The sequence below is a fragment of the Ranitomeya variabilis genome, chromosome 2 (genome assembly GCF_051348905.1).
Source record: "Ranitomeya variabilis isolate aRanVar5 chromosome 2, aRanVar5.hap1, whole genome shotgun sequence".
NCBI lineage: Eukaryota > Metazoa > Chordata > Amphibia > Anura > Dendrobatidae > Ranitomeya > Ranitomeya variabilis.
Window position 1 is genome coordinate 424,504,176 of NC_135233.1, and position 26,150 is coordinate 424,530,325.

The window sequence follows — 26,150 nt, forward strand, 5'->3', positions numbered from 1 at the left end:
AACCTGGTGCATTTTTTAAAAAAATAATTTTTCATATTCTGATCTATAAAAATAATGGTGACCCTGAAATGTCGCAGTTTTCACATAAGATCTCCGCAATCATCTCGTTATCATCACAGACTGTAACAATGTAACACCTACATATAGAAAATACAAGATCCACCATGGACACAGAGCACCTCCCCCTCTCTGCACAATGACCCCTGCACAGGCCAAAGAGCATGCACTCATCACTCTTCCATAGATAAGTCTCGCCTCATCGCCTACTCCTCCTTGTACAATGAACCATGCACAATCACACAACATGGCCACAACTCTACTCCCCCTCTGCAGGTTCACCTCTTCCTTCTCCCTGCACAATGATCTCTGCACATATCACAGAGCATGCCCACAACACTCTCCCATGGAAGACCTATTGCATTGCTGATCACTGTGGCTGCGGTAAAGCAAACCTCTAAATGCGGTTATCAGCAACTCAGGCAATATATCTGCCCCAATAATCATGTACAGCAATTAGAAGAGAGAATCCTAAGATAAAAACAATTTACAAAGCAAAAATATGTATCAGTATCTGGACTTAAATCTAAAAATAACATAGGTGATACATTTTCTTTAACGGGGGCAAAGCTGAAATAACATTTTATGCAACAAACAAGTTTAAAGATGAAGTTTAATCATCTAAACCAGTTCCGATGACAATGGGGCATTATTACAATAAAAGATGTACAAAATGTTACAGTCTCAAATCTTAAGTTATAATTTGATCATGAAACATCTTACAAAGAAATATTGATCCTGAGTTGGTTCTTATTCTGCAATTCACAGCTAGATAAACAGTAGTTCAGTGTATCACAATTTCATCTGCCTCAATGCAAAAAAAAAAATACAACTATTAGGGTACTGTAATGGGGTCGCCAGCCATCCCATGTTCAGCTTCATAATAGATATACTAAAAATAGATAATTTATGACTGCAGGAAATAGCTTACTGTAGTCGAGTGATCTGTAAAGTGTAATACTGCAGCTGCTGAAAATCTACTAAGGCTGCAAATCTACGGACGTCCAATGTGTAGAAAAGCTTAAACTCCTGGCTGTCAGTGCCTGTTTGTAATTTTGCAAAAGCTGAAAAGCAGCAGTATGTAGACCACAGCTTTAGTAACTGTCAAGATATGTTAAAATTAGTACTCGTTTTATCACTACCCTCTGTAAGAAATATAAAGTGAACAGCAAAAATATCACATCCTCTTACTAAAATAGACATTGTATAGCCCTTACAAAACGTTTACAATTAATGGATTCCCTGTCAGTCTACATGTATTGCATGCAGTGGAGCCAATCTGTGATCCTTGAGAATAATTTGCAACACAGAAGACCCCTTTAATTGAGCACTACAGGTGACAGACACACAGTTATTGCAGGGCCTAAGTCAGTGAAACTTGCCATTTCAGACACTGCCCTACGAAAAACACAGACACTCACATTATTGACTTTGTGATAGTGGTCGCACAACCTCAGTCATCGTGGACAGGAACATATCTGACAGCAGTAGGATTAAAAAATATTTTGAGGAGGAGAATCACAAGATCAGGTGGAGGTATTGAAGGAAGTAGGCACCTGGCACCCCCCGCTGGGTATTGTGTGGGTGGTCCCGTACATCCATCATTCATCCGGATCCAGTAGTCCTTTCCAGCATCGATCTGCAGTCCGTCTTAGTAGGAGAATCTCCGCTCCTCCGGATACCCGAGCTTTGTCAGGTTGTCCTGACATGCAAACTGGATCATAGGTGGGGGGCCGCACATGAGCACCAGGGGGTTGTCTGAAGGGGGAGGCAGATGCTTCTTTATCATGTCGGCCGTGACAAATCCGCTTCCATGTTTCCAACCTGGATACAATGTATGAAATAGTGAATGTTAGACCACCAGACCCCCGGGATGCTTGTTCCTCCCTGTCCTGCCTTTCAGCTTGGCCATTCCCTTAATGGGGTTATTAGGGATTTTTAAGTTAATGGCTATTCCCATGTCAGTAAGTGGCGGCAGAGCGAAGAGGTTGGCGTCTGTGTCCTGTGGAGCTGGAAGCACCAAAGAGCAGGGGGAAAAAACACAAAAATGGAGCACAATGCTGAATTTGTGCCCCCTACACTCAGAATGCACGGGGATCCTTGAGATGGGATCCCAGTGATATGTTATGGCTTACGAGATGAAAATAGCCCCTTAAGATGGCATCCTTTATACCGAATGTCTCGCGAACACACATATATTTTCCCATATACATCTATTAACCTGAGAGCCCAGGGGCGATAGATGGGCCCATAGTGAGGGTCAGAAACCCTGTGACGGCCATTGTGATCAGAGCCCAGGTGGCGGTACCGGCCCATCTAGCCCAATGACTGGGGTCCAGGTCCCCAGCCTATGCCCTGTACTGATAAAACGCAGGAGCCGCCCCTTTAACTAAAAGAATTTTGGGTGATTACAGTCAGAGGCATAAACTGAAGAGCATTAACGAGTGGCCCCCAACTATCTAGTGTCTCCTGTAGCGGCTCCTGGACCCCCCCATGCACCAGTCTCCGGGTCTGCCCCCCTCTCCCCCGGTTATAGGGGCCGGTGCACAAGCTGCACAGATGCGTTACCTTGTGGCGGAGTGGCCCCTGGACCCCCATGTACCAGTCTCTGGGTCTGCCTGCCCCTCTCCCCCGGTTATAGGGGCCGGTGCACAAATGCGTTACCTTGTTGCGGAGCGGCCCCTGGACCCCCATGTACCAGTCTCTGGGTCTGGCTGCCCCTCTCCCCCGCTTATAGGGGCCGGTGCATAGATGTGTTACCTTGTGGCGGAGTGGCCCCTGGACCCCCCTATGTACCAGTCTCTGGGTCTGGCTGCCCCTCTCCCGCGCTTATAGGGGCAGGTGCACAGATGTGTTACCTTGTGGTGGAGCGGCCCCTGGACCCCCCATGCATCAGTCCCAGGGTCTGCCTGCCCCTCCCCCGCTTATAGGGGCCGGTGCACAGATGGGTTACCTTGTGGTGGAGCGGCCCCTGGACCCCCATGTACCAGTCTCCGGGTCTGCCTCCCTCTCCCCCGCTTATAGGGGCCGGTGCACAGATGGGTTACCTTGTGGTGGAGCGGCCCCTGGACCCCCATGTACCAGTCTCCGGGTCTGCCCCCCTCTCCCCCGCTTATAGGGGCCGGTGCACAGATGGGTTACCTTGTGGTGGAGCGGCCCCTGGACCCCCATGTACCAGTCTCCGGGTCTGCCCCCCTCTCCCCCGCTTATAGGGGCCGGTGCACAGATGGGTTACCTTGTGGTGGAGCGGCCCCTGGACCCCATGTACCAGTCTCCGGGTCTGCCCCCCTCTCCCCCGCTTATAGGGGCCGGTGCACAGATGGGTTACCTTGTGGTGGAGCGGCCCCTGGACCCCATGTATCAGTCTCCGGGTCTGCCCCCCTCTCCCCCGCTTATAGGCGCCGGTGCACAGATGGGTTACCTTGTGGCGGAGCGACCCCTGGACCCCCCCCATGTACCAGTCTCTGGGTCTGCCCCCCTCTCCCCCGCTTATAGGGGCCGGTGCACAGATGCGTTACCTTGTGGTGGAGCGGCCCCTGGACCCCCATGTACCAGTCTCCGGGTCTGCCCCCTCTCCCCCGCTTATAGGGGCCGGTGCACAGATGCGTTACCTTGTGGCGGAGCGACCCCTGGACCCCCATGTACCAGTCTCTGGGTCTGCCCCCCTCTCCCCCGCTTATAGGGGCCGGTGCACAGATGCGTTACCTTGTGGCAGAGCGACCCCTGGACCCCCCCATGTACCAGTCTCTGGGTCTGGCTGCCCCTCTCCCACGCTTATAGGGGCCGGTACACAGATGCGTTACCTTGTGGCGGACGGTCCAGAGTGTAGAAAAGCTTAAACTGCTCCGGATGAGACTTCATGACAGATTCCAGCTCTGACCGAACTAAAATGTCGTCTTCAGTCTAAAGAAGAGAAACAGCAGATCCGTCACCTCCGAGATCCCAGAAATCTGCACCTGCCTCCTCCAAACGTGGGATCTACTCCTCCATGTCTGGGATCTACATCTATTTCCTCCTCCATTTATGGGATCTACTCCATATCTACTAACACTGATCTACAAACCCATCCACAACCTGTCCCCTCCCTATATCTCTGAACTAATCTCCCAATACCTTCCCTCACGTAATCTCCGATCCTCCCAAGACCTCCTACTCTCCTCCACACTTATTCGTTCCTCACACAACCACCTCCAAGATTTCTCCTGAATATCCCCCATCCTCTGGAATTCCAAGCCTCAACACGTCCGACTATCCACCACCCTCAGATCCTTCAGACGGAACCTGAAAACCCATCTCTTCAAGAAAGCCTACAGCCTGCAATAACCATTCTGCCAGGACAGGGTCCTCTCCCCTCTGTACCAGTCTGTCACTGTAAACGTGTTTACTGTAATTGATATCTGTAACTCTGTTTGTAACCCCTTTCTCATGTACAGCACCATGGAATCAATGCTGCTATAGAAATAAATAATAATAATAATATCTGGGATCTATTCCTCCTCCATGTCTGGGATCTATATCTGCCTCCTCCTCCATTTATGGGATCTACTCCTCAATGTCTAGGATCTACTCCTCCTCCATATCTGGGGTCTACTCCATATCTGGGATCTATTCCTCCTCCATGTGTGGGATCTATATCTGCCTCCTCCTCCATTTATGGGATCTACTCCTCAATGTCAAGGATCTACTCCTCCTCCATATCTGGCGTCTACTCCATATCTGGCATCTATTAATCCTCCATGTCTGGGATCTATATCTGCCTCCTCCTCCATTTATGGGATCTACTCCTCAATGTCTAGGATCTACTCCATATCTGGGGTCTACTCCATATCTGGGATCTATTCCTTCTCCATATCTGGGATCTACTCCATATCTGGGATCTATTCCTTATCCATATCTGGGGTCTATTAATCCTCCATGTCTGGGATCTATGTGTGCCTCCTCCTCCATTTATGGGATCTACTCCTCAATGTCTAGGATCTACTCCTCCTCTATATCTGGGATCTACTCCTCCATGTCTAACATTTTTTCTTTCTCCTCCTTCTCCTCAATTTATGGGATCTACTCCATATCTGGGATCTATTCCTCCATGTCTAGGATCTACTCCTCCTCCATATCTGGGATCTACTCCTCCATGTCTAAGATTTTTTCTTTCTCCTCCATAGCTGGGACCTGTGTCTGCCTCCTCCATTTATAGGATCTACTCCTCCTTCTCTATAGAATATCTCTGATCCATCTCTGCTTTTCCTTCACGTTTCTGGGATCTATTTCTGCATCCTCTACAGCACAGCTTCCTCATCACCGGCACAATCTGAAAGTAATCCACTGGATCTTGTGATATCTAACACAAGGCGATGTCTGTGTACAAATGGATGGGATGTGATGAGGATCAGTGCAGGATGTAGTATGACAGGAAATAGGTGAAAAAAGATCCCGTGCGAAGGAGAAAGTGGAGAAAAACTGCACAAAACCAGAAAATACTGAACACAGAAGGTTTCCTATTTCTCTGATGGGAGCGGCTGATAACTGAGAACAGTAGACGTCTTTATGTCCAATAGTCAGCAGCGCATTATGTGAGACTTTCACTGCGTTTTTTCTATAATTGATTCTTATTACCTGGTTGGCAAATATGAGGTAACATCTCGTGTCATCGTTCGGATCCTGAGTGATGTGACGGATCAGCTGCAGCATCGGAGTAATGCCTGAAGACGGGAGAAGAGTCGTCACAGCTTCTGAGAGCGGACAGTAAAAAATAATACCGCAATACACCGCATGCATATCACTGATATACAGTGTCCACATATCACCGCCATATCCACAGAATACACACAGGCATGGCCGACATAATATCACCATACCCATAGGACGGTCATGCAATAGCAGCATTATGCTGCAAAACAGTGCCCACAATACTGCCATATGGTGCCAATATGATATTACCATTCACTGCCCATATATTACCTCCATGCAGTGTCTAAACTAAGCCATCATACACTGACCACATATTACTGTGATACAGTGCAAACGTGATATTGCCATACACTGACCACATATTACAATACAGTGCAAACATGATATTGCCATACACTGACCACATATTACTGTCATACACTGTGCAAACATGATATTGCCATACACTGACCACATATTGCTGCCATACAGTGCAAACGTGATATTGCCATACACTGATCATATACACTCACCGGCCACTTTATTAGGTACACCATGCTAGTAACGGGTTGGACCCCCTTTTGCCTTCAGAACTGCCTCAATTCTTCGTGGCATAGATTCAACAAGGTGCTGGAAGCATTCCTCAGAGATTTTGGTCCATATTGACATGATGGCATCACACAGTTGCCGCAGATTTGTCGGCTGCACATCCCAAAGATGCTCCATACAAGGCAGGATGGATCCATGCTTTCATGTTGTTTACGCCAAATTCTGACCCTACCATCCGAATGTCGCAGCAGAAATCGAGACTCATCAGACCAAGCAACGTTTTTCCAATCTTCTACTGTCCAATTTCGATGAGCTTGTACAAATTGTAGCCTCCGTTTCCTGTTCTTAGCTGAAAGGAGTGGTACCCGGTGTGGTCTTCTGCTGCTGTAGCCCATCTGCCTCAAAGTTCGACGCACTGTGCGTTCAGAGATGCTCTTAGGCCTACCTTGGTTGTAACGGGTGGCGATTTGAGTCACTGTTGCCTTTCTATCAGCTCGAACCAGTCTGCCCATTCTCCTCTGACCTCTGGCATCAACAAGGCATTTCCGCCCACAGAACTGCCGCTCACTGGATTTTTTTTCTTTTTCGGACCATTCTCTGTAAACCCTAGAGATGGTTGTGCGTGAAAATCCCAGTAGATCAGCAGTTTCTGAAATACTCAGACCAGCCCTTCTGGCACCAACAACCATGCCACGTTCAAAGGCACTCAAATCACCTTTCTTCCCCATACTGATGCTCGGTTTGAACTGCAGGAGATTGTCTTGACCATGTCTACATGCCTAAATGCACTGAGTTGCCGCCATGTGATTGGCTGATTAGAAATTAAGTGTTAACAAGAAGTTGGACAGGTGTACCTAATAAAGTGGCCGGTGAGTGTATTACTGTCATACAGTGCAAACGTGATATTGCCATACACTGACCACATATTACTACAATACAGTGCAAACATGATATTGCCATACACTGACCATATATTACTGTCATACACTGTGCAAACATGATATTGCCATACACTGACCATATATTACTGTCATACACTGTGCAAACATGATATTGCCATACACTGACCATATATTACTGTCATACACTGTGCAAACATGATATTGCCATACACTGACCACATATTACTGTCATACAGTGCAAACATGATATTGCCATACACTGACCACATATTACTGTCATACAGTGCAAACATGATATTGCTATACACTGACCACATATTACTGTCATACAGTGCAAACGTGATATCACCATACACTGACCACATATTACTGTCATACAGTGCAAACATGATATCGCCATACACTGACCACATATTACTGTCACAGTGCAAACATGATATCGCCATACACTGACCACATATTACTGTCATACAGTGCAAACGTGATATCGTCATACACTGACCACATATTACTGTCATACAGTGCAAACGTGATATCGCCATACACTGACCACATATTACTGTCATACAGTGCAAACATGATATCGCCATACACTGACCACATATTACTGTCACAGTGCAAACATGATATCGCCATACACTGACCACATATTACTGTCATACAGTGCAAACGTGATATCGCCATACACTGACCATATATTACTGTCATACACTGCAAACGTGATATTGCCATACACTGACCACATATTGCTGCCATATAGTGCAAACATGATATAGCCATACACTGACCACATATTACTGCCATACAGTGCAAACATGATATTGCCATACACTGACCACATATTGCTGCCATATAGTGCAAATGTGATATAGCCATACTCTGACCACATATTGCTACCATACAGTGCAAACATGATATTGCCATACACTGACTACATATTGCTGCCATATAGTGCAAACATGATATTGCCATACACTGACCACATATTCCTGTCATACAGTGCAAACATGATATTGCCATACACTGACCACATATTACTGCAATATATTGCAAATATGATATTGCCATACACTGACCACATATTGCTGCCATACAGTGCAAACATGATATCGCCATACACTGACCACATATTACTGCCATGCATAATACAGCAATACAGTGCCCACATAAGTGTCATACAGTGCTTACATATCGCTGCCATACCATTCTGACATAATACCGCCATGCAATGGTTATATAATACTGCTGTACATTGTCCACAAAACACTGCTATTCTGTGCCAAAATAATTCTGCGGTGCACCATCCACACAATGATGCGGGACGTGCACAGAATAATGAATGACCGCCATATAGTGCATGAGAAAGCACATGTCAGAGCAGAGCAGTCACTACAGCACATGCCGCTATAATGTCATCAGGCCATTGTATGCCAGTGTGCGGTATGTCCTGCGGATATTCCACGAGGCCTCGTCCACACACCAGCGCGTTTCACCTGTCACTCAGGGATTATGTCATATTACCGCAGTCAGATGATGTATGTAGCATTCCCGCCCAAACCAGCGCAGCTCTCCCACCCCCCCCCCCCAGCCTGAACAGCACTCACCCATCCCCTTCCCCCGTCGATGCAACACTCACCCGTCATACCCAAAGCACCTCCCGCCGGTGTAGCACTCGCCCGTTGTCCCCATTGCTACCGCAGCACTCAATCGTCCCCCCTCCCCGCCAACGTAGAACTCACCTGTACCTCCCTACGCCAGTGCAGCACTCACCTGTCCCCCTCCCTGCCTACACAGCACTCACCTGTCCCCCCTCCCCCCCGATGCAGCAGTCACCTGTCCCCCCTCCCCCCCGGCGCAGCACTCACCTGTCCCCCCTCCCCCCGGCGCATCACTCACCTGTCCCCCCTCCCCCCCCCCGACGCAGCACTCACCTGTCCCCCCTCCCCCCCAGCGCAGCACTCACCTGTCCCCCCTCCCCCCCGGCGCAGCACTCACCTTTCCCTCTCCCCCCCGGCGCAGCACTCACCTTTCCCCCCTCCCCCCGGCGCAGCACTCCTCTGTCCCTTCCTCCCCCCCGGCGCAGCACTCACCTTTCCCCCTCCCCCCCAGCGCAGCACTCACCTTTCCCCCCTCCCCCCCCGGCGCAGCACTCACCTTTCCCCCTCCCCCCCGGCGCAGCACTCACCTTTCCCCCCTCCCCCGGCGCAGCACTCACCTGTTCCCCCTCCCCCCGGCGCAGCACTCCTCTGTCCCTTCCTCCCTCCCTCCGGCGCAGCACTCACCTGTCCCCCCCGCCAGCATCCCCAGGTGCTTAGTGGACTTAGTCTGAGGCTCTGACTTCTTATCTGGTCTGATGGCGAATTTACCTGAAAGATAAGAGGAAATGAGTCCGGCACCGGAGCCGTCATAGCGGATGCTGGGAGGGATGTAGGAACGAGCCATGCTGGGAGTTGTAGTCCGTCGCAGAGATGTGGAATAGGAAATCGCTTATACGGCAATTCCTGGTGAGTGAAGACTCTGTGGATCCCGACGTGTTGGAGTCTTCCCACAATTAGTCTCAGGGAATTGTTATGTAAGCGATTGCCTGTCAGTCACCGTATAGGGGGCGGAGCACGCACCCTTTCCCTTGTAGACCAGAAGACCATTGGGGCCACGGAAATCCACGGTGTCCCCGATCTTTAGGCCGTCCAAATACTGGGACATTTTCCCCCCATCCGGGAATTTGGGGTGCACTTTTTTGTAGTAAACCTGTGGAGCAGAAAGGACGAATTACTATAGGCTTATTACGTCCCCCACAATGCAGAGCATGGCCCCCCGCAGACCCCGAACCAGTAGGACATCAGCAGAACTCTGGAGCGGCAGCTGAAGCCGCTATTTGTCTCCAATCACATCCAGAGCTGCACTCACAGTTCTGCTCATTGTCTCTTTCTACAAACAGCGCCCCCTTCAGGTTCAGTGTCTGCAAGCAGCGTGCGCTGTGCATTGTGGGGGATGATAAAGTGCCTTCTACATTACCCACAATGCACTGCAGACCCCTTACAGTGGGGCCCCTATATGCATGCCTCTGTCCCATGCAGCAATACTTTACCTTTACAACAAGGTCCACGTGACCTTTCACCTCATCGCTGGACACCGGGGTGTACGCCCGGACCACCAAGCTGCCGTTCACTTTTGCTGACAGATAAACGTGTTGCCCTGTGTGGTAAAGTCGGTACAGTTATAGGGAAACATGGCTGCAGACAGCAGCGCCCTCACCAGCCGCAGTACCACACACGGCCTGCACATCAGGGAGGCACTAATCTCGGCAGGAAGCAGCCATGTTTGTTAGTCCTACAGTGCACAGTTCTTACCTATAGGAAGCCCCAGGATGTGTTCGGACGACGGGAGGCCAAATCTGAATCTCTTGGTGTCATGGCTGATTTCCTGAAAATAGAGAATATATCAAACTCTCCTCCGGTGATACGTCAGAGTGCTGCATGACTAGCAACGCCCTAAATACCAATAGTCATACATCCCTGCCCTTACAAAACGCCAAGAGATCCTCCACTACATCAGGTGATGTCATCAGTGGTTCTGTGAAGTCATCGGTGGCTCAGTGATGTCATCAGTGGTTCGGTGATGTCATCAGTGGCTCAGCGATGTCATCAGTGGCTCAGAGATGTCATCAGTGGCTCAGCGATGTCATCAGTGGCTCAGTGATGTCATCAGTGATTCGGTGGTGTCATCAGTGGTTCGGTGATGTCATCAGTGGCTCAGCGATGTCATCAGTGGTTCGGTGATGTCATCAGTGGCTCAGCGATGTCATCAGTGGTTCGGTGATGTCATCAGTGGCTCAGCGATGTCATCAGTGATTCGGTGATGTCATCAGTGGCTCGGCGATGTCATCAGTGGCTCAGTGATGTCATCAGTGGCTCAGCGATGTCATCAGTGATTCGGTGATGTCATCAGTGGCTCGGTGATGTCGTCAGTGGCTCAGTGATGTCATCAGTGGCTCAGCGATGTTATCAGTGGTCACTTGACCCTGTTTCTACTGAGCCCGTGATGGCAGCATGACCAGGGCTGCCCGTCTATCCTCCCCAGGGTGCACTGCAGCTGGCACTATTTTAGGGGCGACCTCCTGGACTCCCGTGAAGATTTGGCAAATCTCCCAGCACTTCTGGAAGGTCTCAGATGAAGCCTTGGTGCGAAACTCACAACAAAGGGGGCACAACACGTTGTGGTAGGTGCAGGGACTGTAGAAGGGGGTCACAGTGAAGGGAGATTTTGTTGGCGGTATGTGATGCCAGGGCCTGTATACAAGGGGCAGAACGTGGCACACTATGGGGACCGCGTGGCACTCGCCACCAGTCATCCTCACACTGCAGTACCTGCTTGTCGATCAGCGGCAGCGGATACTTGGTGTTCGGATCCAGGAGGGTGACCGCTGCTTTCTTCTGCTGAGATCCTAAGGATCGGATGAGGAATAATAGCAGGGTGACTCCAACCACGGCGAGCGCGACCATCACACCGGTGTCCTGAAAAACAAGAGGAGCGAAGCGCGTCACTGTGCAGCCATCATGTCAGCACTGAGGACGCAGTGTCCCGCTCTTCTATCTGTGGGGCTCGCTGATATCACCATCGTACCATATAATACGGACACACAGTGTCATCTGCCATCGGCGGCTGCACGGACCAGGAATGTACTAGTGTGAACGGGACTTTATCTGTGCCCCCGGGGGTTGTGCCATATTCACTGTTTACCGGGAGAAACTCAGAAACCGCAGACAATAAAACCAGAGGTAAAAAATGAACGGAGCCATGTGTGCACTGTATAGCAGTATTATTATTAATAATAATCTTTATTTATATAGCGCCAACATATTCTGCAGCGCTTTACTCATGGTATATCATGTGTTACACAGTGACCGTCATATGTGAGCAGGGGACACGGTTACACAGTATGGGCCTGTGTCAGTATAGCGGTATTTCTGCACCATACACACTGCATTTCTATAATAACCATAGAATATAATACTGAGGATCAGTCCCAGTTACACCACAATCCACCTCACTTTAGAAATTGAAATCAATGAACAGATTGGTTAGATGTGTTGGGCAGCTATGTCTGTTTTTCCTGACCTTCCCATAGGTGGCGGGAGTCATATAGATGACTTACCCAGAGGATAGCACTCAGGCAGCATGATGGCTCAGTGGTTATCACTGATGCTGGTGTCCTGGGTTCAACTCTGACTGAGGTCAATGAGATTCCTCCTCTCAGACACATCTTAGAAAATGAAATCAGAGACCTCGAATAAAGTCTGCTCTTCCTTTTCATGACCTGTCGGTGGGTACTGAAAGGTATATTGATCACCTAGCCATCAGGCAATGCTATGGTGGCTCAGTGGTTATCTCGATTATCTTTCAACGCTTGGGTCCTTAGTTCAATTCTGTATGAGGTCGGAGCAATTCTACCTCTCATTTGTCCTTTACAAATTGCATATGGACCTGCTGTGGTTTTTCTTGATCTTCCCATCGGTGCTGGTAGTAATATTAATGACTTTGCCAAAGGTTATCTTCCGAGCAGCACGGTGGCCCAGTGGCAAGCACTGGTACTTTGCAGCATGGGAGTCCAGGGTTCTAATCCCACCATGGATGACATCTGAAAGGAGTTTGAATGTTCTCCCTGTTCTCTGGTGGGCGTCCACCCCTGCTCCAAAGACCTACAGGTAGGGGCCAGTGATGGACGTTCTGTGGTGTTACCTGTATGAAGGAGGTAACCAGCTGCTATCCTGAGGGTTGGAGGAACATTAGGATTTAGGGAAATGAGAGGGAGGAAAGTTGGAAAAATTTTTACTAAGTCCAAAAAAGGACTTTTCACAGCTCAGTCGCAACTGAGCTGAATATATGTTTCTTGCTACTTGTGTCAGAACATACAAACAAAAAGGCCTCACAGGTAATAAACCAAGCCACAGAATGTTTAGTTCGAATATAGAAATTTTATTAATAATAAAATATTTTTTTCACTTCAAAATTGTATTTACATAATGTCAAGAATGCCTCCAATCCACAAACTGGTTCTATAAGGAATACAGATATTGAGCCTCAGCAGGTTTAAAATACATAGGATACCTCATTATATAATAAATACAGCCCAGCATGGACCAAAGAGAAAGCGATCTCTTACACACGCTCATAGCCATGTGTTATATGTGTCAAAGGCAGAGGTCGCATTACCTACACATAACAAGGACACTCCAGCAAACATAGATAAATACCACAAGAATATACAGAGCACACGTCCAAATCTTCTTGTTAAAAAGATATAAATACAATTTTTATTAAACCAAATCAGTACATATATAGTAGCAAAATAACAGACAGTATCAAAGAATTCAGTAAGGGAAAAACTAGGAACAACACTGAAAAAACGGTGATATCCCCTAGGTATATCTGCAACTATTTCATAGGTAAAGTGCTATTAGTGCATATCACAACAAGGAGGGAAGATAAGGAGAACGGGTTACTGCCATATTTCGTATAGTACATCCCATAGTCTAAATATCATTAAGGTATCGTGCACTAGATACCACAACCCGAATCCTCCAATCTTACCCATAATGCAGAATACCAGGGGTCACCGTCTAAGCCCCAACGCACGTTTCGCGTTGGCTTCGTCAGGGGGCAGACACTGTTGTTCCTAGTTTTTCCCTTACTGAATTCTTTGATACTGTCTGTTATTTTGCTACTATATATGTACTGATTTGGTTTACTAAAAATTGTATTTATATCTTTTTAACAAAAAGATTTGGACGTGTACTCCGTATATTCTTGTGGTATTTACCTCATTATATAGCATAACCTATTACCGGAGCTCAATCATATACATCTATATCAAAATAATTGCCTGAGGAACAGACCTGCTATGTTAAAGTGCCAATGTGCATATATACCTAGCTGTCAGGAATAGCCTGTAAGGCTTATAGCCTGATATACAATTGTACATCTAAGCTTAAACAAGTACCGTGGTTACAAACGCTACCAGGGATGACCCCAGCTATGGCAAAACCAAAAGATAGAAGATAATAATTACCTCTGTACTCCCTCACGGAACCAGTGTAAAACCCACGGATTTGGACTGTCAAACATTTGGTGGCAGTTTATATGTCTTAAGTATGGACATTATGAAATATATGGCCCAGTAGGGGCTGGACAGTATATATGCATCAGGATTACTGGTATTCACCTTGCACCCAGCACTTTTGCACATTGGTTAAGCTTTAACTAATTTTTTGAACTAATGATATTATTATGTCATTTATAACACATGCGTTGTGCATAGTGCCTTATATTCTATTATTTCATGGTCATTCTACACTATGGGAAGTTGGTAGTGTGCACAGCACCGATACCATAGCTGGACCCTCTCACCTGCGGTACAGGCCTGAGCCCCCCACTCCACCCCTTAAGGCTGGTGTGCCCATTTCCGTGGGTGCGTGGATCCCATTAAGCTGTGTTTTCATTTGCATATGCGCCATCAATCCGGCTTCCTTCTATGCACACATTCACTGATTAATCTCAATTTTATTTCACTTACAAATTAGTCCTTTTTCTCATTTTTTTATTATTAGTACACTGTTGCAGTTAATACGTCTCACCTCACGTTGAGATATTCACGTTACGTTATGATTCAACTAGATATATCTATGTACTGTTGGATTTAAGCCATATATTGTATGATGGTACCGTTTGGGATCTCCATATTTATGAGTGTGTCATAACAGACGCTCTGGTACATCTTAAAGTTCTGTATCTGATTAATCATGGGAGAATTCATGAGCTTAGAAGTATTATGGTTGTTGGATTATTCGGTATGGACAATGTATATTCCCTTTGTTCATGCGATCTGTTTTTTAATATTTGGATAAAGGCATAGGTCCAAAAGCACAATACTGCCTTACTTGTTGAGAGCGTCTTGGTTGCTGGGCGACGCCGCACAGAATAGCCGCATCATCTCGCAGTAATCCCGCAGCTGCGCATTACATTAAGGCATGTCTAAACACATGAGACGGCTATATTTGTTGAAAGCGTCTCGGTTACTAGGCGACACAGTGTTGAATAGTCGCGTTACCTTACTTCCGCAGCTGCACAATTGCTGTACCTGTTGAGACCGTTTCAGGTTGCTAGGCGACGTAGTGTTGGGCAGTTGCGTCATCTCTTGTCATTTCCGCAGCTGCGCACTATGTAAAGGCATCCGTCCATGTATACTGAATTGTTAGGGGTAGCCAGGCAACGCGGCACACAATATTTACGTCACCATTTATTGGCGCATCAGATATTACGTCGGTTATCTCGTTCTCACATGACAATTTAGGTTTTTAAATGATTGGCTGGAAACTCATTTAAATAGACCCTCATTTCCCCTCCTTAACATACGCCCCCGGAAGAAGAACTATCGAAAAGCGCGTAAAGGGGGTTTTACACTGGTTCCGTGAGTGAGTACAGAGGTAATTATTATCCTCTATCTTTTGATTTGGCCATAGCTGGGGGTCATCCCTGGTAGTGCAGCACCCCAGAGTCCTGGTCGTTGCAGTACTGTGGCTCCGCCGCTAAGGGGGGCTATGGTACGTCTGATGGCACTGAAGGAGTTCATCTGACCAGGTATCACAGACACCAATACATTTCACAGTCTGGCCTCCAGGGGGAGCTAAGGGTTCTATTTATTAGGCCACTCCTCACAGTCTGGTAAAACTGGGGGTTAGGCAGGAAGTTAGAGAGAAAGCTGACTGGGTTGGAACCAGGCAACACCTTGTGGCAGAGGGTGTTGTGGGGGAAGATTCGGAGGGGTCCCTGTCAGGGGTGGGATCCTGACAGAGGCCTAGCAACCAGAGAGAACGTTACGGGACCGTGCCTGCACGATATAGCGGCGGTACCCCAAGAAAGGACAAGAAGCGAGGTTTATTGTGCTAAGTGAGAAACGAGATCAACGCAACAAGGAGAATACCAGTAGGAGTCGTGCTGTAAGACGAGGCAACATCCTATTGAGGCGCATAACCGGTGGCCGGAACGCCGAGGAAGTATAGAGCTCCAAGCCAAACTTCAAACCTACGGCAGGACAGTCCGTTACAGGCGGGCTGTCTCACCCAGACCCAGGAAGACACAGGGGGGTAACAACAGGAGTGGGGCGACGCTGGAGTCCCGGAAGAGCTCCGAGCCTCCCCGTCATACGGGTGCGTCCTAACCGTAAGATCAGGGGGACGTAGAGGGAGAACATCAGAATCGAGTTGTGAGGGAACACGAGAAACAGACAACAGTTGTGGGGACTATCCCGTAAGCACAGCAGGGGAGGACCACAACACACAAGCGCAGGAAGGTAGGCACAGATTTCCACCTGCAAAGGGAACTCTGGAGGTGCCATCGGACCGGCCGGACTTGCGCAGCCCGGTTAACCGTATTCCGGATTGAGGACTCAGAAGCCTTCAGTAAAAAGGTAAAGAGACTGCAACCTGGTGTCCTCGTTATTGACCGCGACCGGCACTACACCGCACCATAACATCAGCACCATACCACCACCTTTCATTGTGCGCCCCTCAGCAGGATCAAGGACCGGGTCTAGCCACCGTGACAACCCCAGAGCAGAGACTCAAGAGGCCCGGTACCGGGTACCCCTCGGCCCTGCGGCAGTGGGGGCGCTGCAATTTTTGGCATCACGAACAGGATCTACTTAAGCCTGAAGAATCAGGTCATGTGTGCCTTGGAACTGTGATTTATTATACTTGGACTGTGACTTATTGCAAAGACTGTGCCGCGCCACTTGCCACCAAAATCCGCCATTACAGTGCTGAGGAGAGCGCAGGAGAAGAAGAGAGGCGTGGAGTGGGCGTAGACAAGCTGGAGAGCGAAGGACAATGGCCGCCCAGTCTAAATATTTCTGCACCGTGAGGACGTGTCCGTCAGCAGCGGAGATCCGCCTCCTGATTCTCAATGGTGGGCGGAGACAGAAAATGAAACCGCCCACGAAGGAGAGAGCGGGAAAAGGATCAGGAAGCGACCCACGTGGAGGATGCCATGGCCAGCAGCTCGGAACCCGAATGTGGGGTTGAAACAGAAGTCTCCCCCAACTACCCGGACGAGCACCGCAGCCAATTCTCCACGGACAGCGCTGATCTCTTGCAGGCTGAGATGGGAGACTTGATCCAGCAGCTCCTTCAGCTGAACGTGAAGGCCCCGGCTCTGCACCAGGTGGCGCCGGAAGGAAGACCTCTGGCATCGGATCCCGTACCGCTACAGGAGTCGCTGCTGAGACCCTCGCCGACACAGCCAGCGGAACCCGCCGCGGAGGAGGAGCCTGCATCGGCTGGTGAGTCCGCCGACCCCGTCCCGCTGGCAGAGGGCTTGTTAGTAGGCCCCGTTGCGGCACCCCCTCTCCCTGGGACCCATAGACGCCAGCGCCTGTTACCATGGGAGGAGACAACGGGTATGGAGCACCTCCTGAAAGCCCCAATTCTGCTAACTACCCTGCTGTGTGAAGCCCATGCAGAGCGCACGGTATGCCGCTGGGTGAACCCAGGATCCAACCTCATGGGGTTCCCCGGGGTGAAGACCCGGGAAGGGGAGATGGTGCAGGCCCTGAGCTGGGAGGAATACCAGACCCAGCTGGAACAGCAGTGGGAGGAAAAGGAAGAGGCGTACCGGGCCGGGCTGGAGGCCCATCATCAAAAAGACCTGGCGGTCAAGGACCGGGCCTGCAAGGACCCCGCCGCTCACCAGGCCCCGCGCAGGCAGGGCACCATCACCACTTTCAAGCTCCGCGGAGGCTGGGGCTTCATTAAAGAGCCGGGTCTGTATGCGGAGGTGTTTGTCAACCGAAGGGATGTGGAGTCCCATCTCAGAGAGGGCCACCCAGACCGGGATCTTTACCCGGGGGACAAAGTTAGTTACACCAGGCACTTTGGGGAAAAGGGGTGGTTTGCCCTGAATGTCCACAAGAGGCAGAACCCTGTGACACCCCCGATTAAGGTGCCAGTGAAGCTGACCCCTGTAGCAAAGGTGCCCCCTTGTGGTCAGCCCATGATCGTCACCAGGACCACCGAGGTCACCCCAACGTGCACTATGGTCAAGACCACGACATGCAGCATCGTCACCTCGACCACCCTCGTGGCCAAGGAGGCACCTCTTCAGGTGGGTGGTGCTCTTGCTGCTCCAGAACTGAAGACCGTGGGTACGCAGACCCCCAGATGGGACAACACTTCCCCTTACGCAGTACCAGGCGGTGCGCAATACCCTAGGGGGTTGCCTCCGCCGGTGCTGCCTCCTGAGTGGTTCAAGTAACTATCCTGCAAAGCCACAATCTGAGTAAGCAAAAATGCTTTATTGATTGTAAATAGTTCATTGTTTTTCTGCTGCTTTGCTAAAACCCGTTCAGGGTTAACTCTTAAAGGGATCCCTTTGTTGACCCGGGATCCCTATTGTTTTTGTTTGTTTTCTACTTTTGCTCAGTTATCAAAAGACTGCCGAATCATGGACGGTGAATGATTCACAAACTGATGTTGTAAATAGTTTGCACCTTCTTAAAGGTGCTCTCTACTGGTTTTACATAAAGAAAGGACACTTTGTGAAGATACTGTTTTTGAAAACATTACCGGAGTCCTTATTGCGAACAGACTTGCAGCTTGAGAAGTTGCACTACCTCATAGAGACTTGGTCCCCTCTTAAAGGGGATGTTAATTGATAGTACTTAGAGAATGATGATGCTCTAAAAGGAAAAGTAATAATGCTGATATATGAAAGTTAAATGTAGCTAACTAGTTGATTGTAAGAAATGTTTAATGATGTTGATAGAAGAACGAGGACAGGAAGTGAACCCGTACGGGGTTAGTTAGTGAGTCCTCCTAGGAGCCATACAGAGATGGCTCAGTGATCTTGAACTGAAAGAAAAATGATATGTTCTATACTGTGTATAGTAGTGGAAGGACAGTAGGCCCGGGCGGAAAGGGGCGGTCCTGTACAAAAAGGAGAGGCAGTAGGTCTGGAGCAGTTAGGACAGGCGGTCCTGCAGACGTAAAGTAGGAGAATGTAGAAAAGTTGAGTAGCCTTATAATGTCTTATAAGAAGGTCTTTAGTGGATTTAGCGAGTACGTCCTTAAAGGCAATGTTAAATTATTGTTCACAAATTTTGCACTTAATAGAATACCCGGTTGGGTAAAAAGTTATTTATAGGATGTTATTTAAAGTATTTAACCATGTTTGTAATGTTCAAGTGTCCTCACCTCCCATAAAGGGAAGCTCTGTTAAAAAGTTTACTTGTACTTGCATTTTCAAAATTGTATGTCTTTTTGCTGACATGTATTGTTGTTTTCTTCCCAGTCCAGGAGTACTGGATTTAACCGGGGGGGAGTGCAGCGCCCCAGAGTCCTGGTCGTTGCAGTACTGTGGCTCCGCCACTAAGGGGGGCTGTGGTACGTCTGATGGCACTGAAGGAGTTCATCTGACCAGGTATCACAGACACCAATACATTTCACAGTCTGGCCTCCAGGGGGAGCTAAGGGTTCTATTTAGTAGGCCACTGCTCACAATCTGTTAAAACTGGGGGTTAGGCAGGAAGTTAGGGAGAAAGCTGACTGGGTTGGAACCAGGCAACACCTTGTGGCAGAGGGTGTTGTGGGGGAAGATTCAGAGAGGTCCCTGTCAGGGGTGGGATCCTGACAGAGGCCTAGCAACCAGAGAGAACGTTACGGGACCGCGCCTGCACAATATAGCGGCGGTATCCCAAGAAAGGACAAGAAGCGAGGTTTATTGTGCTGAGTAAGAAACGAGATCAATGCAACAAGGAGAATACCAGTAGGAGTCGTGCTGTAAGACGAGGCAACATCCTATTGAGGCGCATAACCGGTGGCCGGAACGCCGAGGAAGTATAGAGCTCCAAGCCAAACTTCAAACCTACGGCAGGACAGTCAGTTACAGGCGGGATGTCTCACCCAGACCCAGGAAGACACAGGGGGGGGTAACAACAGGAGTGGGGCGACGCTGGAGTCCCGGAAGAGCTCCGAGCCTCCCCGTCATACGGGTGCGTCCTAACCGTAAGATCAGGGGGATGTAGAGGGAGAACATCAGGAACGAGTTGTGAGGGAACGCGAGAAACAGACAACAGTTGTGGGGTACTATCCCGTAAGCACAGCAGGGGAGGACCACAACACAAGCGCAGGAAGGTAGGCACAGATTTCCACCTGCAAAGGGAACTCTGGAGGTGCCATCGGACCGGCCGGACTTGCGCAGCCCTGTTAGGCCGGTTTCACACGTCAGTGGCTCCGGTACGTGAGGTGACAGTTTCCTCACGTACCGGAGACACTGACACACGTAGACCCATAAAAATCAATGCATCTGTTCAGATGTCATTGATTTTTTGCGGACCGTGTCTCCGTGTGCCAAACACGGAGACTTGTCAGTGTTCGTGGGAGCGCACGTTTTACACGGACCCAATAGAGTCAATGGGTCCGCGTAAAACACGGACCTCACACGGACATTCTCCGTCTGGGGTCCGTGTGCGTGCAGGAGACAGCGCTACAGTAAGCGCTGTCCCCCCCACATGGTGCTGAAGCCGGTATTCATATCTTCTCTCCAGCAGCGTTTGCTATAGAGAAAATATGAAGAATAGTGTTAAAAATAAAGATCCATGTGTCCGCCGCCCCACCCCCCCACCCCCTGTGCGCCCCCCCCCCCCGCTGGTCAGAAAATTCTTACCCGCTCCCTCGCTCCCTCCTGGTCTGGCCGCGGCTTACTGTATGCGGTCACGTGGGGCCGATCATTTACAATCATGAATAGTCGGCTCCGCCCCTATGGGAGGTGGAGCCACATATTCATGACTGTAAATGATCGGGCCCACGTGACCGCATGCAGGAGAAGCCGCGGCCAGACCAGGAAGGAGCGAGTAAGTATTTTCTGACCAGCGGGGGGGCGCACAGGGGGTGGGGGGGCGGCGGACACCTAAATCATTATTTTTAACACTATTCTTCATATTTTCTCTGCAGCAAACGCTACTGCAGAGAGGATATGAATCGCAGCTTCAGCACCATGCAGAGTGGGTACCACACGCTCCGTGTGGTACCCACTCGCCATACGGGCGGCACACGTGTGCCGCACGTATGGCCTCCGTGAGTTCCCAGGCACACGGACACGGATAACTCCGGTACCGATTTATTCCGGTACCGGAATTATCTGGACGTGTGGGACAGCCCTTAACCGTATTCCAGATTGAGGACTCAGAAGCCTTCAGTAAAGAGGTAAAGACACTGCAACCTGGTGTCCTCGTTATTGACTGCGACCGGCACTACACCGCACCATAACATCAGCACCATTCCACCACCTTTCATTGTGCGCCCCTCAGCAGGGTCACGGACCAGGTCTAGCCACCGTGACAACCCCAGAGCAGAGACTCAGAGGCCCGGTACCGGGTACCCCTCGGCCCTGCGGCAGTGGGGGCGCTGCACTACAGTTGTAACCAAAAGAAGTAAATATAAAAAGAAGAAAAAAAAAGGTACAAAAATAGTGCACTCAACAAGCAAGCAATATAGAAAATAGCTTTATTGATAACAAAAGAAAGTGCACATAACATACATAATAAGAATATTTAAAAACACTTAAAACAAATACAAGGATTCAAAGTAGCAAATGGCAGCCAAAATACAGTCTATTAAGATAGAGATGCTACCTGATAATGCTTTATAATTAAATAGCGGATGAAGGTATACTATCCCATAATTAAACCACCCATAAGCCGTTATTATATAGTTATGAATATTATATAGGAGTAAAGCATAGACTAAATATAGAGTAAATCAGCAGGGTCATAGGCTACTTACAAAATAATTATGGACTCTGAATCCTGATCATTACATGCAATGCCAATATAACAAGTGTCACCCAGAGGTTATGGTGATATAATTAGAAAAATAAAATAAAAGATAATATAAACTCACCAAATCTTCAAAGCAATGTAAGGCAGCATGAATGATCCCCACCATCCCTACGTGTATCGCTATCAACTGTAGCTTCGTCAGGGGAAGATTCTTTTGTTATCAATAAAGCTATTTTCTATATTGCTACCGGTTAAGTGCCCTATTTTTGTATCGCCTGTCACGATATGTAGCGACCCCACAGGGGGTAGCTCAACGGATGGCACGACACACACACAATGGGATGGAAATGGGAAGAGGAAGGCCCTACTGATAGGGAAACCAGCAGAAACACCGCAGCAGCCGGAGAGCTCCTTCCTCCAGGCTTGGTCAATATAGAATGCTCTATCACCGACAGTCAGCTGATGCATCAGGTGACTATATAAAGCATGGTGGGAGTGGTCACCACCCACATCAGCTGACCAAGCCCCTCTGCAGTTGCAGCAGGGTTCCAGCAACGGAAACTGACATTAACCCCCGCTGGCCCTGAAAGGATAAAGGCTCCATTTAAATCAAAGTGGAACCAGAGCTGCCACAAATCCAAAAATGGATGGTGACACCGCCTTACCCTCGCACTGGGTCAGTGGACGGTTCACCACCGTGTCCGGCCAGTTACATATCTTTATTTTCCAGTGCAGGTTTTGCATGTGAGGTGCGGTTATATACTACATATTGTTATACCAGATAATTTTCTGGACTGTAGGACAGTATAGATCTCGACCTCGTATAAATTTCACATCTCAAAAAATAAATTGTCTACATTTAGATTGTTGATAGTTGTTATCATTGTGCAAAGAGGAGAAGATCACATCATCTGCATGACCGACTCCAGGAGGAGCATAAACTACAGAGAAGAAAAATCAGAAGATTCACCATAAACCAGTATGGGGAGGTACAAACAACGAGATACAATGTAGCTTCATTCTTCACTCAGGGTTATTGTCACTAATGGATGATGAGAACTAGATGAACATCCAGCCAGAGAGAGGAGAACCCCAAGTTTTAGTGTCATTATCGTATATCCCAAGAATCAATGTGTAATTATTCTGTCCAGTAATTGTCAGCATCATTACTCCCTATTCAAGGTATCGGTGTCATTACCCTGGACTCAAAATGTTAGTGTCAATATGCTGTAACCCAAGTGTCATTATGTACTGTTTGGAGGAGGGAAAATGAAGCATAAACTGAAAGGAACACCCTGCCTACAGTGAAGCATGACGGGGGGCTTGGGCATGTCTACAGTGAAGCATAGTGGGAGCTTATTGATTCCTCCAGTGATGCATGATGGTGGCTTGGTGATGCTTATAGTGTAGCAGAGTGGCAGTTGCCGAATATTACAATGGCTGTTGCCAGCTAGTACAGTGGCTCAGTGGTTAGCACTGGAGTGATTGGTTCAACTCTGATTAACAATAATAAGATTCCGCCTCTCAGGTACACTTCAGAAATTAAAATCAATTAACTGATTTGATGCCTTGGGCATGTAGCTAACTCTTTCATGATCTTGCCAGTGCTGCTGGTAGTCATATTGATAACTTACCTATAAATAATCTCCTGGGCAGCATGGTGGCTCAGTGGTTAGTAATGTTGTTGAAGTTATGGGTTCAACTCGGACAGAGCATGCCGAGATTCCACCTCTCAGGCACACTTTAAAAACTGAAGTGAGTGGCTGGGAAGAGAAACCAGTTCCCATTGCATAGATGATGGAGTCATTTTCATGACTTGGCGAGTAAACAGCTCCTGGACAGCACGGTGGCTGGGTGGTTATGTTGGCAGTGGATTAATCTGTGTACAGTCCAGCTGTTCATCAGGGAAGGTAGATTTATTCATGAACAAAGATAACGCAGCTTGCTTTATGTGGACTCAGGAATATTTGCTTATTATAAGGCTACTTTCACACTAGCATCGTGCACTGCATGTCGCTATGCGACGTTGCAGCGCACCGACGCTAGCTGTGGAAGCGCCGCACAACGGGGGCAGCGGATGCTGTTTTTCAACGCATCTGCTGCCCCATTGTGAGGTGCGGGGAGGCGGGGGCGGAGTTCCGGCCGCGCATGCGCGGTCGGAAATGGCGGACACGTCGCACAAAAAAAGTTACATGTAGCTTTTTTGTGCCGACGGTCCGCCACAACACAACGCATCCGTCGCATGACGGTTGCGACGTGTGGCAATCCGTCGCAGTGCATCGCTAATGCAAGTCAATGGAGAAAAAACGCATCCTGCAAGCACTTTTGCAGGATGCGTTTTTTCTCCAAAACGACGCATTGCGACGGAGGTAAAAAAACGCCAGTGTGAAAGTAGCCTAACCTGAATTGTTTCAAACTCAGAACCCTGATAAAGAACCTCCTAGTTGATGGTGCAATGCTGCTGAGAATACATTATGTTTAATGTTCTTTTTCACTTGTTTTGTCATTGAAAGTATGATTCTATAACCGATATTGTAGATGATGATTAGATGAATTACTCTGATTTTACACTGCAATGTCACATGCTTGTTATATTATTTTGTAGAATCTTTCAATAAAAAGTTTAAAAAAAAAAAAAAAGATAACGCAGCTTACAACTGGTATTTCTTACAGCTCGGGATCTTAGCATCTCGTCTGCCGGCTTGTAAAGTGAAAGCAGAATGTGCTCCAGCTACACACAGTGTGAACAGTGAGCGAGAGCGTCCTGTAATATTGACAATATAACAGTATTGTTGGAGACAGGAACTCGTGCACCAATAAACAGTAGGACATAGTAGCTGGAATATATGCAATAATAACATTATTCCCACAGGTCGGCATTGTAGGTTTCCATCGCTCGGGTTATTGGTTCAAATCTATCCAAGGACAAGCATTTTCCAGTGACTTACGTTCTTTGCTGGAGGATTTTTCTGTAACATGATCCCAATATTCAATAATTCGCTAATGCCAACATGTTAATCCCCCTTATATGTGCAAACAGTGAAATCATGCACCTGCCCCGCGCCCCAGGCTTTATAATGGGCTATCCCAGAATCCGCAGCCACCGACCCTCCCATGGCCTGACACCACCTCATCCACTGCATGGGGCTCATGGACGCTCAGCCCTCCCTCTCTATACATCAGCCCGGGAACATATGAATGGAGATACTACACAGATGTAGCAGGGCCGAGCCGGTCATGGGATGTAGTGTCAGACAAGGAGGAGGCGTCCGGGCAATGGGATCGCTCTGGTCACTGCGATATCGGAGTCATAACCGTATTCACACTATGACCTGCTACACCCAGAAAAGCAAACAAGCATAGCTAGGATGGATGGAATAAATAGATAATAGATAACAAATAGATAATAGATAGATAATAAATAGATAGATAATTAATAGATACAGAACATGTCGGTGCTGTTTGGCTATTTCAGCTGTATCACTAATAGACACTTTGTATCAATATTTACACCTTTGTTACATTGTGTCGATACTCTGCTTCTATTAACCCTCTGATGGCCGCAGCTCAGAGTCCTGTGCATCCAGACAATGTAAGTCCATGTCTCGCAAAGGTGTGAATAATTATGCAACCTGCCCCAGCAGCAGAGGAGCCCTGCACTTACCATGATGGGAGCTCTGCTTGCTGCAGTGGAGGGCAGCAGACAGCTCCTGATATCAGAGGTGCCTCCTCCCTCCAGGCCAGGATCCTCCTCCTGCTCAGGGGCCAATGCCAGGGGGGGGAGGGGAGAGGAGGCTGCAGGTGTGATGATGCATGCTGGAACTTGTGGTGCCACAGGTACAGATTTGAAATAGACCAATGCTCACTCTGCTGACACTTAGTGATGTATTTGAGGTCCAAGTTAGGACTTGTGAGTGTGTACATGATAGGGGAGGAAGTGCTGATTATTGTTTTACCTGTAAACATTGGGTCTTGTAGTTCCCCTTTTTTAGTAAAAGTTTGGAAGTGAAGAATTTATATGTTTGCACCAAATTCATCTGACTTTTGCAGTTTTTTGCATTTTTTTTTCTAATCCTCGTCATTTTTTTAATCTGGCTCGTCTTCTCGCTTGTGATTTCTCATTGTTATCGGCCACTTTATCATTT

General features: G+C 48.3%; 1 protein-coding gene across 2 annotated transcripts; it reads right to left on the minus strand.

The window, feature by feature from the left end:
* Positions 1-652: 652 nt before the first annotated feature.
* LOC143806354 (NADH-cytochrome b5 reductase 2) lies at positions 653-25,864 on the minus strand. Of its 2 annotated transcripts, none has more exons than XM_077286662.1 (9): positions 25,670-25,864; positions 11,543-11,689; positions 10,526-10,598; positions 10,264-10,370; positions 9,794-9,923; positions 9,458-9,541; positions 5,671-5,756; positions 3,861-3,960; positions 653-1,881 (listed from the first exon to the last, which is right to left on the minus strand). In XM_077286662.1, the coding sequence occupies exons 1-9, from the start codon at positions 25,670-25,672 to the stop codon at positions 1,709-1,711; spliced, it is 903 nt and encodes a 300-aa protein (XP_077142777.1). In that variant the 5' UTR covers positions 25,673-25,864; the 3' UTR covers positions 653-1,708. The 2 variants fall into 2 exon arrangements, with proteins under 2 accessions (XP_077142777.1, XP_077142778.1); XM_077286663.1 differs by lacking the exon at positions 25,670-25,864 and adding an exon at positions 15,283-15,328.
* Between the last annotated feature and the right edge of the window lie 286 nt (positions 25,865-26,150).

Coding starts and splice junctions, on each gene's coding strand:
- LOC143806354 (XM_077286662.1), bottom strand. Junction 9,924..10,263: donor ACGTGGACCTTGTTGTAAAG/GTAAAGTATTGC, acceptor TCTGCTCCACAG/GTTTACTACAAAAAAGTGCA. Junction 1,882..3,860: donor TCTGGACCGTCCGCCACAAG/GTAACGCATCTG, acceptor CATTGTATCCAG/GTTGGAAACATGGAAGCGGA.